Source organism: Pleuronectes platessa, chromosome 5, assembly GCF_947347685.1.
Source record: "Pleuronectes platessa chromosome 5, fPlePla1.1, whole genome shotgun sequence".
In the NCBI taxonomy this organism is placed as follows: domain Eukaryota; kingdom Metazoa; phylum Chordata; class Actinopteri; order Pleuronectiformes; family Pleuronectidae; genus Pleuronectes; species Pleuronectes platessa.
In genome coordinates this window covers 5,693,634-5,711,627 of record NC_070630.1, presented here as the reverse complement: position 1 = coordinate 5,711,627, position 17,994 = coordinate 5,693,634, and the positions used below count along the sequence as shown (strand labels likewise).

The 17,994-nt window shown below is 43.5% G+C and overlaps 1 protein-coding gene across 2 annotated transcripts in view; it reads left to right on the top strand.

Annotated features, from left to right (window-relative positions):
* Positions 1-17,994, top strand: part of nbeab (neurobeachin b) — a 176,549-nt gene that overhangs the window by 44,626 nt on the left and 113,929 nt on the right. For both annotated transcript variants that reach the window (XM_053423381.1, XM_053423380.1), the window contains exons 8-13: positions 714-860; positions 8,037-8,234; positions 8,374-8,507; positions 10,534-10,642; positions 11,979-12,131; positions 13,576-13,744. In XM_053423381.1, coding sequence (XP_053279356.1) covers positions 714-860; positions 8,037-8,234; positions 8,374-8,507; positions 10,534-10,642; positions 11,979-12,131; positions 13,576-13,744 — 910 coding nt within the window. The remainder of the gene's footprint in view (positions 1-713; positions 861-8,036; positions 8,235-8,373; positions 8,508-10,533; positions 10,643-11,978; positions 12,132-13,575; positions 13,745-17,994) is intronic.

Here is a 17,994-nt window from a genome sequence, read left to right as displayed (position 1 = left end):
GATCTAATCTCATAAGCTGACAGTCAGACCGGTGCTACATGTGGTGGGTTTCTGGTTAGAAGTTGTATGTAGACATTACATTTTAACTTGTAGATATTTTGTATTATCCTTGTAATTTGTGGTTCTCCTTTCTCTTCATTTGAGGCTGTAATGTTAAATGTAAATGTTCCCATTTTTAGATATATTTTTAATACTATACTGCTGCCATTTCCTAAGGTTACTCGCCTAGAGATGTAGAAAGAATATTGCATCCCTCTGCTCTTGCCGGCTTAAAAGTTGGACTGAAGCTAGAAATCTTCTAGATAAGCATAGTGTTACATTTTGTTTGCGTTTCTAACACGGTTTAATGAAAGATGAGCTTAATCAAGATTTGGAATTCTCTATAAATAGCCGTGATCGTTTAGTTTCAGTTCCACTTGTAAAGGTCTTCATGCCGACTGATTCGTCAGCTGCTTTGTAATTAGCTGCTGACATTTTAAGTTATCCTTCAATTTTATCCTTAATGTAATCACAGCACACATTCTCCCTCTTTGCCCCTGAGGTTATATTGAGGTTTCATATCTTCATAAATCAGCCATAGTTTTCATTGTTCAGTGGGAGAATTGTCAAGGTAAGCACCGAAACAAGATAGAAAGTGAAAAGATGACATCTTGGTCTGGGTGCTCCAGACTTTCTCCAGTGAATGAGCCTCTCTTTCTGTGTCCCTCTTGCAGAGTTATGATAAGTGCTTCCTCGGCTCCTCTGAGACAGCGGACGCTAACAGAGTATTCTGCGGGCAGCTGGGAGCCGTCTATGTGTTTGGTGAAGCCCTCAATCCTGCACAGATATTTGCAATTCATCAGCTTGGGCCAGGCTACAAGGTATGTACCGGAGGCTGACTGAATTAGATTACGTGTAAGCAGTTTGCATTACCTATCAATCTGTGGAATCAAGGCCCGGCTCTGCCCTGCCGCAGTTCCTTCAACCTGTGTCTCCATTTTGGGAGTTTGGGTTTTTCCTCCCAGATATCGCGCTACATAAATTATCTGCTTCTGAGAAATAATGGCACAATACACGGAGGGAAGCAGCGGGCGCTCCGAGGGGAAAGAGTCCTGATCCGACTTGTGTCTGCTGCAGATGATTTAGCGCTCCCAAGCCCTCGGACAAAGACCAAAACAGTGATGTGAATATTTGGTTTGCATATTCTGATTTATATTCGTTTTATTTGGAGTTCTACATCTGGAAGGGTCGTTTCTGCTCAGGTTTATTATTATTAGGGTCACAACCCCGGAGCGGGCAGAGGAGAGACGAGCTCGGTGCATCATGGGAGTTACAGTTAAGGCCTGTAACTCTGAGATGGTGTGAGGCAAAGCCTGAACGAGCCCTAACTATAAGCTTTATCAAAAAGGACATTCTGAAGCCTACTCTAAAATATGTAGACGTTGTCTGCCTCCTGAACACAAACTGCACGATGGTTCAACAGGAGAGGAGCCTGACTATTGAAAGGTCAACTTGTTCTGTATCGCAACAAAAGCCTCTTTACATTTAGCTAACTGAATGGTTTCATCTGGCTTATTGGATTAATATAATTGGGTATCATCGATATTACAATTTAGCTTTATGGTGTTTTTTGTTCCAATATTTCCAAAAGGAAGCATTCATAGAGTGACTATACAACAGAGGAGCCTTTTCAGACCAAGTGGCACTCGACAAACTCCATCTCATACCAGAAGATTCAAGAAAACAGCCTTGAGGAGGACTTGGCGCAGGCCTGAGAAATCTCCCGCATCCGACTGTTGCCTAAACACTCGAGAAACGTACGGCTTCGAAATGTTGCAGACATCCTGTTCTGTAACTTTTTAAATACATTGTGATTTTGAATTTCAAAACGGGTCTATAACATTTTTAAAATATTCAAATAAAGAACTGAGTGGTGCTCAACAGTGGTCACAGTGATTCTTCTCGGCGTTAAGCTTACCATTCTGTCACCAATGGAGGAATTACATGCACTGACAAATCAAATTTAAACCCAGGATATGTCCCAGATTTTACAACACCTCCGGCCTTTTTACACCACCTCTGTTTGCTCTATAGCTGCTCTTCCAGACAAGGTTTTTTTTTTTTTTATGGCAGGAAAGAATCACCGTTGGGGGATTTAAGTTAAAACTTCCACGGTCGAGCATTATGAGATGGATGTTTGTGATTTCAGTCAGGTCTATAAAAGCCTTGGAAATTCCCAGTAGAAGTCATTGTTTGGTCTTTTTCGCTAATGGCTGGCGACTTTCCTTTTCCCTCCTTAATTGTGGCTCTAGCCCTTCTGTTAGACAGGTAACACACAAAGGATCAATCCTAGAGATTTCTCAAAAATAATGAAGAGCGTGTCCTGGGGAGACAATTACCCACAATTGATGAAGGTGTAAACGGCGCTGGTAATAGTGAGCGGGACCGAGGCGACCAGGTGAGCTGATGAGGAAGGTCAGAGAGCTGTCAGCTGCTCACTGATGGATCGCTGCAATGGGAGAACTGTCCCGACGAGGAGAGGCCTGTCTGTTCTGATTGAGAGCTGCTAGTCCTCGAGCGCAGCTGGTCACAGCCGCTGCACAATGTTCATCAGCATTTCTCAATATCTGTTTAAATGCAGCTCCATTGATGAGCTGGTTTGTGATATAGTTTCTGATTCCGGGTCCCCTCCTCCGTCCTTAATGTTTGACACTCTTCCCTCTGCTCCCACGCTGCACTGAATATAATGGGAACGTCTGCAGTTAGTTGATATGCAGAGATTATCGCTGCTTAGGGTCACTTCTTCTCCTGCACATTATGATTTATGGCTGTAAATCTGACAGACCTGTTAGTCGAATCTGTTCCCCAGCGCTCCCTTCATATCGCTGTTTGCACTCTGAACTGAGATGGCACCAGACAACGCGTGCTGTATATTGCTATTATGACTCGAAACCGGACCAGACAGAGATAGTATCGAGGAGCAGTGGTGGGTCCTGACGCTGAGGCGGACACCAGCTGGCTGTCGTATCGGACTGTCATTCATCACTTCCGCTTCAGCTGGGAGCTCATAAGTCTTTGGGGAATGTCTCGGAAATTGCGGGGCTGAAGGATTCCTTTAGAACAGAATCCAATCTCTGGGAGATGTACATTTAATGAGGATTATGATTGTGAAGTGGATTCTAGCAAACAGGACTCAACAGAAGATTTTTTAAAAGCTCTCTGGATGTTTTTTTATAGACGTGAACTCTGTGGATTGGATCTGGACATTGTCTGGAGTTTGTTTTTCAACACAGCAGGAGATTGTCTGAGTCAGATGTGTTCTAGAGCATTCAGATGAGAGGTGGTGCCTGGGAAAATTCATGTTTACGATTACAGCACATCCACATTTTCTGGAAATCTTACTGATGTATCTTAAATGAATGTCTCAAAGCAGCTTTCTTGAGTTTCTCCCTGGATATGTGTTGTACAGTTTCTGTAAAATAGCTCGTTCTGGGTTCATTAAGTAAGTTCCGTCAAAGCAGTATCCAGTGACACCTTCACTGAACACAAACTTGTATTCACAGAGTTGGCTCGTCAAAACAATTAAGCCATGACTTGAAGTCTTCTCATATCATGCACTTAAACGTACAGTGCCTTGCATAAGTAATCACCCCCCTTGGACTTTTTCCCATTATGTACTGTTACTAACTGGAATTCAAATAGACTTAAATAAACTTTTTGCCGTTTGATCAACAAAACATGCATAGTACTTTGGAGGTGCAAAATACATTTTATTGTGACACAAACAATAATGAGAACAAAAAAGTTGACATCTGTTGGGTGCATAAGTATTCACCCCCCTGTGTCAATACTTGGTAGAACCCCCTTTCGCTGCAATTACAGCTGCAAGTCTTTTGGGGTATGTCTCTACCAGCTTTGCACATCTAGAGATGGAAAGGTTTGTCCATTCTTCTTGGCAAAAAAGATGAAGCTCAGTCAGATTGGATGGAGACCGTCTGTGAACCGCAATCTTCAAGTCTTGTCATAGATTCTCTATTGGATTGAGGTCTGGGCTTTGACTGGGCCATTTTAAGACATTAACATTCTTTAATCCAAACCATTCCTTTGTAGCTCTGGCTGTATGTTTAGGGTCATTGTCCTGCTGGAAGATGAACCTCTGCCCCAGTCTCAAGTCTTTTGCAGACTGCATCAGATTTTCTTCAAGGATTTCCCTGTATTTGGCTCCATCCATCTTTCCCTCTATTCTGACCAGTTTCCCTGTACCTGCTGAAGAGAAGCATCCCCACAGCATGATGCTACCACCACCATGTTTCACTGTTGGGATGGTGTGCTCAGGGTGATGGGCAGTGTTGGGTTTTCGCCACACATAGCGTTTTGCATTGAGGCCAAAAAGTTCAATTTTGGTCTCATCTGACCAGAGCACCTTCTTCCACATGTTTGCTGTGTCTCCCACATGGCTTCTGGCAAACTCCAAACGGGATTTTTTATGGATCCCTTTCAACAATGGCTTTCTTCTTGCCACTCTTCCATAAAGGCCAGATTTGTGGAGTAGACGACTAATAGTTGTCCTGTGGACAGATTCTCCCACCTCAGCTGTGGATCTCTGCAACTCCTCCAGAGTAACCATGGGCCTCCTGGTTGCTTCTCTGATTCATTTTCTCCTTGTCCGACTCTTCAGTTTGGGTGGACGGCCTCCTCTTGGTAGGTTTGCGGTTGTGCCATATTCTTTCCATTTTCTTATGATGGATTTTATGGTGCTCAGAGAGATGTTCAAAGCTCTGGATATTTTTTTATAACCTAACCCTGCTTCATATTTCTCCACAACTTTATCCCTGACCTGTTTGGTGAGCTCCTTGGTCTTCATGATGCTGTTTGTTCAGTAATGATCTCCAACAAACTCTGAGTCCGTCACAGAACAGGTGTATTTATACTGAGATTAAATTGCAGACAGGTGGACCCTATTTACTAATTATGTGACTTGCAAATGTGACTTGTGAATGCAATTGGTCGCACCAGATCTTTGTTAGGGGTTTCACAGTAAAGGGGGTGAATACATATGCACTCAACACTTTTCAGATTTTTATTTGTAAATAATTGTGAAATCCATGTAATATTTCCCCCCACTTCCAAATGATGCACTATTTTGTGTTGGTCCATTACATAAACTCACGATGAAATACATTTTAATCTGTGGTTATACCATGACAAAATGTAGAAAAGTCCAAAGGGGGTGAATACTTATGCAAGGCACTGTATATCTGTCTTCACTGTCATCGCTGCTGCATGTGTTCTACAGGAGGCGGCTCAGCTCATTGACTTTGTGCCAGCACCGCTCTGCAGTTTGCACCGCAGCTTGTTGTAGAAGAGACTGAGGAGCAGCCTAGTTCTGGTCCTCCCCTGTCAGAGAAGACAAATGTTATCTCTGTGTAGGGGCCATGCAGTAATGCAATATCTGACGTAGAACATTACACGACAACCTCACAGGTGTCAGAACGACTGACATATTAGGTAGGTCTACATATATACCTGCAGATGGAGGCTTATCTTTTTTTTTAGAGCCTGTAAATGCCTCGAAGCTGTCAATGCAGCAAAACACAGATTTTTTCACAAGTAGAAATCCCGAGAGGCTCCGCAACAGAAAATGTTAAATGTTGTTTTTGTCTGCGTCAAAATACACTCGACTGGTACAGACAGCCCTGGGATAAACAGTTTTTTTCCCATTAAAGTAAGTAAAGGAAATAGATGAATTGTTCCAAATGTCTGTGTCTTGCAATATGCAGAATACATAAACTGAACAGTTTCATGGATCTGGATCTATAACAAACGTAATCCTGGTCCCATGCTGACATCCACTAACAGCCTTTTGAGATACATCCTGCTAGCTGACTGATAAACCAATCGGCGGTGCTGACTTCTAAAGGTATTAAAACTTAAGTTGATGGAGATCAACCTCTCCGGGCTGCGTGAATTAAAATAGAGACGATTCGTCACACATCATGGTTGAGTCTTCAGACGAATTGCTTAACATAAAGAGAGCATTTCATCAATTTAACTCGAAATCACTGCATAATTGACTAAACTGTCTCAATCCGCAGTGATGCTCAGCCCGCAGGTAACAAGGGACTGTCCTCGGCTCTTCAAGACTCTGCCCCGTCTCAAGGGAGTTGCTGGGATGTTAAAGTAGGAACTGTGCTCTAATCCGTTTAAATGACCGGCTGGTCCATGGAACGATGCTGTTCCACTACAGGGTCTGTGAGCCCAAACCCTAGAGATCATTATTTTCACACTGCGACAGGGCTCCCACTAAAGTGCAGGGCGCTGGAGCTTGTTATTTCTTGTCACTTGGTTTCCATGAGCTGGGAACCTTTTGAAGGATGTTAGAGACTACATGATGAGATGCACGCTGGCTGTTGTGTGGACTTGATCAAGGCGGATGAACATAAAACCCCTTATGCTTTTTTCATCATCTGACTGGAAGGAGATGTATCATTAAGTGTGGCTCAACCCTCTCACTTTCCTTTCTGCACAACTCTTGCTCGACTCGGGCTGCAAGGCAAGTGTCAGCCAGTGTGCACGAATTCTGGCCACTGGCAGTTGGAGCCCTATATTCATTTCTCAAAGTAAAATGAGAAACACAGAGGATAAAGTTCTGCTTAGGATATTGACATTTGAAACTCTGTGTAGACAAGCTTATTAAAATGTAGTGTGGTTCAGTATTTGTAGGAAGTAAACGATATAACTTTAAGCAATGCACAATCGTCCTACAGCTGAACACCTGACTTGCCCCTTTAATCCACTTACTACCTTAATTTATCCTTAATTTAGGCAAGTGCATGAACCCTGTTTGCATGTGTTGTGTAACATCCTATCAAATCTCAATGAGTTGGGTGTTTCTCCACTGGAACTTCAGCTGCTGCTCTCGCTCTCTATCTTATCTTCATCCGCTCGCTGTCACTGAATCAGAGAGGGAAGGGGAAAAACATTTCTCTCATCCGTAATTAATTCAACCCTTCTGATTAGAGGGATTGATTCCCTTATTAAGCATATTCCATTCACACTGCACTGATTGAGTAATTCAGCTCCTCTGTCAACAGCTAATTGATTCAGTAAATTAGGACTAGTCTGTTATCGATCAGCTATTTGTTATGTTAGCCATAAGGAATGTGCTTCAGAGACACTGACTAATGGAACCTGCAGGGGTTTTTTTTTTTACGCAGCCATCCAGATGTGTTGATGATATCTAATTCACTTTCAAGACACACATGACCTGTTAAAAACATATAACACGAGACACCAAATGAATGCCTATAAAGAGAAGATTAATCATTGGAGTCATTAGGTCACCAGCGTATTCCATTGAGAATTAAGGCCACAGCAGCACATACGATTTGCTAAATAGGTTTATCGATTAATCTCTCCTGGGTGCAAATTTATTCTGTTATTGTTTCCTTTGTTTGAAGGTCTGAACGTGAAGTAGAGATTTAATAAATCCCATGAAAGTCTTTATTGTGATCTCAACAAATGTTTGCGCAACGATTTGATATCTTTATGTTTTTTTTCTGAAGGTGTTTGCAGCCGTATTGAATATAAATCTTTTTATATCTGCTCCTCTACCAAAGGGCAAGAAGTATTTAAAAGGAAAACACATTTCTTCGGTGATGAAAACTGTGAAATCATAAACCATGTGAGACACAAAGATGAAAAACCATCAAAAGATATGCAGTGTGAAATATAAACCAAGAATGTTTAATTTACTTGTATATAAAGTTACAGTCCCTGTTTTTCTCGCTTTTTAATTTTATCGCACTTTAAATGTAGATTTTCTTAAGTAACTTGTTAAATCTGTTGCATTGGTTTGTACTGTTGGCATCACTGATACCATGCAAATAGAATATAAAGAGATAAAATCTTTGCTGCTACAAAAAAACTCAATCTTGTCATTTCTCATTCTCAAATTGATGTGTTTAAATCAAGTTATAATTAAAAGACAACACCTGACGGGCTGCATGAGCGGGAAGGAGCTGCTCCCTCTCACCATCTTCTTCTCTTCCTTTCAGAGCACTTTCAAGTTCAAGTCAGAGAGTGATATCCACTTAGCGGAGCATCACAAGCTGGTGTTGTACGACGGCAAGTTAGCCAGCTCCATCTCCTTCACCTACAACGCCAAGGCCACTGACGCTCAGCTCTGCCTGGAGTCCTCGCCGAAAGAAAACGCCTCCATCTTTGTGCACTCGCCACACGCCCTCATGCTACAGGTCAGCTACTTCACTTTAAGCCATCTCTTACTCTGAGTACATTATCTCAGGCTGTGATTCTTTCGGTTCTGCTGCACTGGTTTTTAAAATGTCAGGGTATAGTTGTGTTTTTTTATTGGGTCTCGTGTTCTCCTCGCAGGATGTGAAAGCCACGGTGACTCACTCCATCCACAGTGCCATCCACTCCATCGGTGGGATCCAGGTGCTGTTTCCCCTCTTTGCTCAGCTGGACTATCATCAGCTGAACGACAGCCAGCTGGAAACCACTGTTTGGTAAGAAAGAGTACTATTATTGGTGCACACGGCAATTTTTTAGTTTGCATGTTGAAGCATTAGAATATACACGTGGGAAATATAGGTGACAAAACTTTGGATTTTTTGTCCTGAACCCTCTTTTGCAAAAAGGCAGATTTTTCTATCTACAAATGTATGTTCATCTTTATTATCAGTCAAAACAAACCTGGGGAGGCATCTTATTTATTTATCCTTCCTGGGATGTCATATACTTGAAGTAAATTATCATCACTATTTTGGTGGTGTTGTTGTTACAGGCACTGCGCCTCAGGAGCACGAAAAGAGAATTCAACAAAAAAAAGGCTCCACAACAGCACAGAGCAAGGACTTTATTAATCCCGATGGGAAATACAGTGAGGATTGAGCAGTGCTGAGGTTGCTGATGTGAAATGATGTTACATAATGTCTTGATGATACGGTCTGAGCCTCCGGAATCTATGAACAGTGTGGTGATTACGGTGATTATTAACTTAAGTACTTTTTTCAGTATTATTAGATGGTATATATTAACATAGAAGTTTTAATCTCGTCTTCAATCCAGAATAATGTACATTTAAATGTTGGTTCCATTTAAAGTAAAAAAGACAATGGATACCGTGAAATTGACAGCTTGTACCGTCCAATGGGTGCAGCTCACGTCACAGATGACCCCCTCCCCCTCCCTTTCCTCCAAATATGGTTACTTCTGGTTTCAAAACTGCATTAGCGAACCAGTGGATGATGTCATGGTGAGTCACAGTAGTACAGCTGTAGTCAAGTCCTTATTATCTCTACTCCCTGGTTTAGACTGGTCCCAACATACTTAGCTGGTCGGTCCAAAGCGTCCCCACTGTGCGCTGAATAGAGTCTCTGCTCTAATCCCATGTTAGTCTGCAACAGCACTCGGACTGGAAAGAAACAGTAGCGGCCTCATAGCTGCACAACCCCCCCCCCCCCCCCCCCCCCCCCCCCCCGATGCCCACAGCTCTGTGCTTCTGTAGTTCCCTCTCATCTCTGCTCTCTGTCCCTCCTTCTCCTTGGGCATGCAGACTTACTTTGTCCTTCCCTTGGCTTGTACACCGAGTCCATCTAAAGCCTGGTGAGCCGAGGAGTTCAAAGCCTCGGCCACAATTATCTCTCTGCCGTGCCTGTGGATCTGCCGCGGCCTCTCTCAACTGCACTGGCGAATATCGATTTAATAAACCCAGTACATTTTTTTACCACCTTAATTTCCAAACTGTGCGGATTTAACATCTGCCACGGCGGCTCTGCCAAATTAAATTGAAGCTTTGCTTGCTTTAAAGGATCATAGTCTAAAAACCAAGAGAACACAGAGCAGATTGTTTCCCACTTCCTTGGCGTTCCCCTCATAGTTGGAGCAGAATCGAGAAGCTACTTAATTAAACTGACAAGGTGGACAGGCACACAGAGCGAAGTTAACATTCACTCAGATTAGTTTGTATGCATTTATGCAGTGTAAGTGCAAAATCTATGGGCGAGCCTGTGCGGGAGGGATTGTGTCTCACTGATTGTTGTGCTGGAGCAGAGGCCACTCGAGAATTTGAGGGAAAGCCGATTAATAAGTGTCTCCGAGCACCAGTGTCACTCAGCCGAAGGCTTCCACTGAAAAACCCTGCAACAAAGAAGAGCAAAAATCTTCTCTTCCCTCCCCCACCCCCACCTCACACACACACTTGCACACCACTCTCCCAAGTGGTCTCAGACTTAGCGACATACACATCATGTTTAAACTTTAACCCCCTCACCGCTGTGTTGCTATAGAGCCCAGGGAGCCTGCTTTCTCTTTCTGAATTGAAGAGGGATGAAAGTGGCAAGCTGGAGTTCCCAGCTGATTACTGACATCCTCTGAAAATGACCTTGTTTTTTCTGCCTCCTCTCCTCTGCTCTCCTGTCTCCTCGTTCTGCTGTACTTTGTAGAATAACTCCTTCACCACCTGATGAGTCTGTGGATAAATGACTTTTTTTGATTCCCTTAGGTGAGAACTTGTGCTCTCTTGTTTCTTAGTGCCACTCTCCTGGCATTTCTCGTTGAGCTGCTCAAGAGCTCTGTGGCCATGCAGGAGCAGATGCTCGGGGGAAAGGGCTTTTTGGTGATTGGATACCTGCTAGAGAAGGTAGAGTATACTACAGCCTCCATAACATATCGCAACTGTTTGACAAATTCAGTGAGACATTAGTTCTCAGCTAGACATTTTTATTTAATTTCAAACCAAAGATGATTGTCTTGTTTGCAGGTAAACAAAAAAAGGCTTTTTTCACAGCAGACGTTTTGACATTGTTTTAGTAAGAAAATCACAGGTTTAAACAAGAAAATGAATAAAGGCTGATTGTCGGATTCATATATTGCATATGTCAAATGATCATATGTTAAATAAATGTCAAATAAAGTCTTTAATTCCTTGAAATGAATGGGAACATGCAGCTTTCACATATTTTTCCACTGAACAAGCCTCTGTTTTTTGAAACGTGTTCCACCTTCCCCACTATCAAGATGCATCGTTTCCTGTCTGTGCTCTGCGAGCCTTGTCAACACTCTGATCTTCCATTGCCTGTAGCAGGAACCTGAACGTGTCTTTGAACTAGACAGAGCTTTAAGAACAACACCACAGGACGACATGCCTTCCTCTCCTCTCCCCTGTTGGTTTCTCTCTCTTTCTGCATCAGTCTTTACTCTATTTACCCATTTTGTGATGCAGATCGAGCTGCTCTCCCGGCCTCCCCAGAGTGTGGGCTCCTTTGGAGTCACTGAGAAATGACTCCACTTTGTCACTCAGCGAGTTGCCTGCCTACTGGCTTCAGCTGCTGTTAACTAACAGCCAGACACAGTCGGCACCTGAGGTTTTTTTTTTTCCCTCCTTCCCCGCTGCCAGGTTTCACATTTCCACATCTCACGCCATCTGCTCCTGATCTGTTTATGCCACACCTTCCCTTCTCCCCATGCCTTCATTTTCCATCTCTGCTGCCCGGACCAAGCCGCCACATGGGAGGAGAGCAGGTGTTAGACAAGAGCAGTAATGGTCCATGTCACTGTGAAAATCACTCAAAGTCAAGGATTTACAAAAGTGCCCTAATTCAGTTCATTCATTCTTTTTTAGATTCATTCACCAACACAAACATAACATGAAGAACACAGGACTTGATAATCATTTAATTAAACCTGCACACCAGGGGGAAAAGACTGAGATCAATTATTTGATCCATTGTTTTTTCATGATACTTTTGAATTCAGTAAATTAAATACAAGCAACATTAAAACAGCACCCAAAGTAAAATAAAAGATAAACAATTAGTAGCGTCTAGTAAATACATACCTAAGGAAAACAAATGTCTGGCCTCTCTCTATTTGCTCTTCATAATCCAGTCAGTATCAAGATGGTGGCGACCTGCTCCCACCAGGATAGACTTTGAGATAAGATTTGCTTCTACGTGACTCCGTGTTTCTTCCTGCAGTCGTCACGTGCCCACATCAGCAGGTCTGTCCTGGAGCAGTTCCTCTCCTTTGCGAAGTACCTGGACGGTTTGACACATGGGGCACCACTGCTGAAGCAGCTGTGTGACCACATCCTGTTCAACGCTGCCATCTGGATCCACACCCCTGCCAAGGTAAGCTCCTGCAAGAGACGCAGCCCGAGAGGGGACAGGTGTCTCTGGGTTCATGTTTCCTTTTGCGTCATCCTGGTTTGTGAAAAGACAAGATTTGAAATTGCAAATCTTCACGTGCCAGTTTTTTGGAAAATATATATTCCACTGGTGTCTGTTTTGTTTAGATTCGCTTTGATAGAAAGTGTTTTAAATAGAAAGAAGGTGAAATACACATATTTGTCTGTGAGAGCAACTTGTATTAATGAGCCAAATACAAAACGCAGCTGACTGTTGGTTGAGTTGTCACGTTAAAGGACAGTTTCAGCCCTTTACGGTGTTTTCGTGTTAAGGAGCCATCTGACATTCACCCACCAGCTGCTAAGTGCCTGAGGAGTCCTCAGTCAAGTGGAGTGGAGCACATACACCGGCTACAGCATATTCCCATATTTATAAGATATTAAATTATGGCATGGTTCATTGCTCGCTTCCACCTTCCTTTCCTCTACCAACTTTCTTAAATGCATTTTGTCTCCCTTCGTTTAAATAATGACCCATGAAGAAACCGGATGAGGTATATCAAAGAAGCCCAGTTTGCGCGGCGAATCCATTTGCCTCAGTAATGTTTCTAGTGGGTCCAAGCCGGGAATAAATAAAAGGAAGAAATTAATGCAAAAGTGTCCGGAGGCTTGTTTGGGACACTCTTCCAAAGAGGAGCGTGGAGAAAGGAGAAACACTGAGTTGATGAAGTGGGTTGGGGCTCTTTTAGCCACATCAGGACAGAAAGCTACACTGGCTCTTTCCCTGAGGACGTGCAGCAAAGTCCACATTTGCTCTGTCCCCATCTTCAAGCTGCACCGGGTACAGAGAGCCGGCTGTGTGAGCGATGGCGACGTGCTATACGCGTTAATTGCATGGGCTCGCTGGCTGACCTTGTCCAAGTAGAAAAATGCTTTTTAGTTCTTTTTAGTTCTCATGGAAATTACATTACCAGCAGGGTGGTGTTCAGTTATCTCCAGCGTTTAATATCAGTAGCCTCAAACCACGTCGCCTCACACTCATCATAACCACACTGCCGCCTTTAGTCATGACTCACATGTGACTCATTAATATCCTATAATTTATGGCATAGTGGGGGGGGGGAAAAGCATTTAGTGCCAGAATGACTGGAGTGAGATTAAATTCATGTCAGGCCTGTTGCTAATTACAGAGGACAGGCTAATCACCAGTGAACAGTGTGGAGCAGCGACGGCTATGAAATGAAGTAACATAGGGTCAGTGGCCGTCCCTACCACCCGAATACAAGGATAATAAGGCTCAGCCAGTGAGATCCTCCTCGGTAAAACTTCTTGGTTCTTCTACACGGTTCAAACGATCACGCTATAATTATGCATATAAGTGTCCCGGCAGTGTGCAGCTAACAACATGAACATGTGTGTGTGTGTGTGTGTGTGTGTTCACGCTCCAGGTACAACTCTCTCTCTACACATACCTGTCCTCTGAGTTCATCGGCACGGCGACCATCTATAACACAATTCGGCGAGTGGGCACGGTGCTGCAGCTCATGCATTCGCTCAAGTACTACTACTGGGCCGTCAACCCCGCAGACAGCAGCGGCCTCACACCAAAGGGTCTCGGTGAGTAGATGTGTAATATTTGAGTTTTTCCCCCCCCAGGACAGGTCAAGCTGAGGTTATTTGATATCTTTATGCCTTGGAGTATGATTTGATTTGGCTTGTTGTTTATATAAACTGTTTCCCATCCGTCTGAACGCTCATCCAAGTGAAGCTCATTGTTCTGGAAAAAGAAAATCACAGGGTGTGAACCAATCCCGGTCGTTGTGTGCAAGTCGCAAAAGCCTGCAATCAAAGTGTCTTCCTGAAATGGCAGCAGCTCGCTCCCCCCCCCCCCCAAACACACACACACATTTGAAATGACTCATCTCCACATGGAAGTGTCGGTGCCTGTCAGCTGTTAGGACCGTGGCCATCACTGGAGATGACAGTGAGGCAGACACGCCGAATCAACACTGTCATCTGGATAGGGCGCTCGGTGTGGGCGTCGGGGCCTTTGAACCAATAGTATGACTGGCATCGTCTGTCTGTGGAACAACAGTATGTCACCAAGCAGGCTGCTCTGGAAGTGAGTGTCCTTGAACTGTTGTTTCCTTTTTCATTGCATAGGGCATTTTATTTTATTGACTTTTTTCTAGAACTTAGGAAATTGACACCCCGACGGTTAAAAGTTCTTCCAGGAAATAGTTTTATTTTGCTTTTACCATCATGCGCAGGAACACTGACATTTTCTGACACATGAGAGTTTCGTATTTATTTACACGGCAAGAGGGAAATATTTATTCTCGCAAGCACCGCCAGAACTGGGCGGATGTTGAGGCATTTTAGCTTAAATTTTCTGCAGCCCACATCAAGGCACTTGGCCTACATCTGTGATCTGTCAGGAGTGGGAGTCTTGATTTGCTGCTAATAGTGGCTGTGACCTTTCAGACGGAGGTTAGCCGGGACAATATGGGCGCTCATATCTTTGATTTAGGTCAGACCACGAACTCCTTCAGTCTCACTTCTCCACATTTTAATTTCCTCCTTATCCCATCTACTTACACTCGGCGGCAGTGTCCCTCATCCCTACTGATGCTGTGCAATGGAACTTTACAGGACTTAATAAGGGATGAAAGCTCAACCTATCTGGAGCTCATGCTCTGGGACCTTGCACTATATTTAGCATCAGAGGAACCTTTTGTCATGACGTTATTTCTATAATGTCCACTACCTCTGACACTCAAGGTAGTTTTTTTACTTTGCTATCACCACTGCTGAATAATAGATTTTGATGTTGAAATCCGTTTCTGTGGAGTCTCGGGCATTCCAGCGTAGTTCTGCTATGTGTGGACGTATTACAAGAAGCCATGTTACCACACGGATCCCAACACTGGAACTTCTATGGCGAGTACTGATGCATAGTCTACACTTCCACCTTCATTTATTTGACATATTACTGACAGTTGGATGGATCTGATTATTGCTTCACTACCACAAATATTAAAAACAGTAATTGCCAGTGGCAGTACATAGGAAAGACATGAAGATATTTGGGTGAATCTAATAGATTAACACTTGGTATCGGATCAGTACATAGATTTGCAGTATTTGAGGCATTTCGCTCACTGTAGTTACTCATGTTAATGCTGCAGTACAGAAGAGCCACACTTCACACAGTCATATCAAATGAAGAGCTGCCAGTGATGGCTCCATTGTTGCCCATGAGGAGACTTCATGGTCCTCATTCAGCATACACATGCAACCAAATATTACAAACAAATTGAGATTAAACTCTGGCTCCAAATGTCATCAAAAGCACAAGACGATAGCACCTGTATACAGGATACTCTTTATCTTCACTTTGTACAACGGGAGGAAGAAGAGACACATTGTCCTACTTCATTTACTGTTTTCCCAAAAGTCAAATTTTCAATTCGAGTTATAAATATGGTGCTGATTATTGCCGGTGGATTGTTACGGGTTTACAGAATGGTTGACTTTGTGGGGAGATATTCTGAAATGGATCACCTTCATTTTCAGCGTGGGCCTGGTTCCATTTATCTGCTCTTTATTTGCAGGGCAGCTTTACCCTCCGTCCTTCTAAACTGATATATAGCCCCCCCCCCCCCAAAAAAAAGGCATAAGTAGAGGGAGAGAACCGAGGAGATAATGAAGTGTTCAATTTTAGGACACGGAGAAGACGTTTAAAACAAAGCTCCTGCAGCTCTTCGGTCTTTGTGGAAGTGCCTTCTTTTCCCCCTCAGGTCTTAATAGAAAGTGCTATCAAATTAAAGCCATGTATCATTCGCTTATACACAGAGTCACTGCAGGCCCTTACAGACAGTTGCCCATCGCTCAATTTTTCCTCAGCCTATGACATGCACCGAAGCCGAATCATAATCTGTTTCAATCTCCATCACTCTCCTTTTGTCTTCGTCTCCGTCCCGCTTGTGCTCTACTAAATAATGAATAATGAAACGAGTAGCAAAGCGGTTTGGCCAGTCACCACGTTCAATCCAAGCTGGTTCTGTCTTGTTCCCATTATTGGAGAAATCACCAGTGACAGATAGGTAGAGGAGGTTCAGAGGAATAATCTGATCAAGGCTTGTGGTTGAATTGATTTTGTGTGCGCCTTCATTCTGATGAATTAATCTGGCACAAGACACAAATTACTGATAACAGGGAGGTCAGGGAACGGTTTGTCACATGCATGCTGCTCTTTCAACGCTGCCATCACACAGATTTACACTCCTGGGAAATCCTCTGGATCAAACAGAGGTGAGGTGGTGCAGTAGGTAAGTTGTTGAGGGATGGGACCCAGCTCCTCCGCTTATATATTTGCCCCGTGTCTGTCTCGCCAAATATAAAGCAAGGTATTTCAAATACTGTAAATATCAGGTGAGAAGATACCAGGAGTTACAGCCTCAGGAGAATTATGGAAACCAATTATATTTGTGGCCTCGATCGAAAGTGCTGTTGCATGTTGCAGTGTTTTATCAGCCTGTGAGTATACAGGATGCATATTGTGGTTGTTGTCAACGATCACAAGTCATAAGCTGAAAAAACAAAAAGACTCCTTCATTAATCACATCGACATAAATTGTTTTTCAATAAACTCTTTCTCCCTGTGCCCTTGGGAAGTAAAGTAATCTGTGATTGAGAAACAAGAGCTGCCGAGGATAATTGCTTGTGAATAACTTGGATGCAGTAGCTGTGGTAATAATGTTCTTATCATCCCTCCCATGTCAGGGTCTGTCCCTGCACTGGTTTTTCTCCTCTCACTCTATTAATCAGTGTCAGCATGCAGTGGAACTTGCAATCCTCCTGCAACCTCACCGAGCCTCATCATTGATTACACTGACTGACGGCTGGAGCTGCAGGATGGCTGCTGCTGTTTTATCTGTCGTGGTGGCACTGGCCCCGTTTCAAACGAACATGTGTTCGGCCAAGGTGCAGGTTTGGGTTCCCATACGCTGCTGGCAGAAGAAAGACATTGGGCAAAGAGAAGATCTTGCCCAGGAAGGATTTTGCTATTGTAATTGGCCATTACTGTTTGCTTTTGTTTTGCATTTGCTACCTCTGCACATGCAAAACATTTTCTGATTCATCTGCCAAGTTTAAATGCCAAAATGGAGCCTTTTTGCTGCCAGTCTTCTGAGGATTCATGTTTGTTAGTTGCGAGTGGTAACGTGTACCATACCCTGTGTTTTCTGATGTGTCTGACTCTGTGAGTTGTGTTGCTGTATGCCTGTTGCTTAAGCCTGTTAGTGCGCTTACTCAGTATATGATAAAGCTTATCAATTAGGATCTGTCAATATGAATTATAACTGAATAAACCAAACCACTACAGCAGCCTCGGCAGCTCTGTGATGTGACAGTGTGTCGATGCTTTCTGTCATTCCTCTTTATTTGCACGCCACACATTCACCTGCTGACGGCGGTCAGTCTGTCAACGTGTAGAAAAGAGACTCGTGAGGGGGATTGATCGCAATGTGGGGCAAACGTTGAAGTGCCAAAGTGACCTTAAGTAGGCCGACTCACTCTGGGTAGATTTTAATGAGATGTTGGACAGTGTGATGGGCAGGTGGGACCGCGGTGACCTTGGGCCGGCTGCCTGGGCACTATGTTTTGGCCGAGGCTTGCAGAGATGCACACAGACTCTGGATGCAGTGTAAGTGATAAATTAAATTGCCGTCCTGAACCGAAACCCCCCTACAAACCACATTCTGCCAATTGTTAATGTAGTTAAAGTTTGTTTTTGTTTCTTAAGTGGGAGATTGGGTCTGTGTGCTCCTCTCTGTCGAGGTCGTTGGTAAAAACCTGGTGAAATC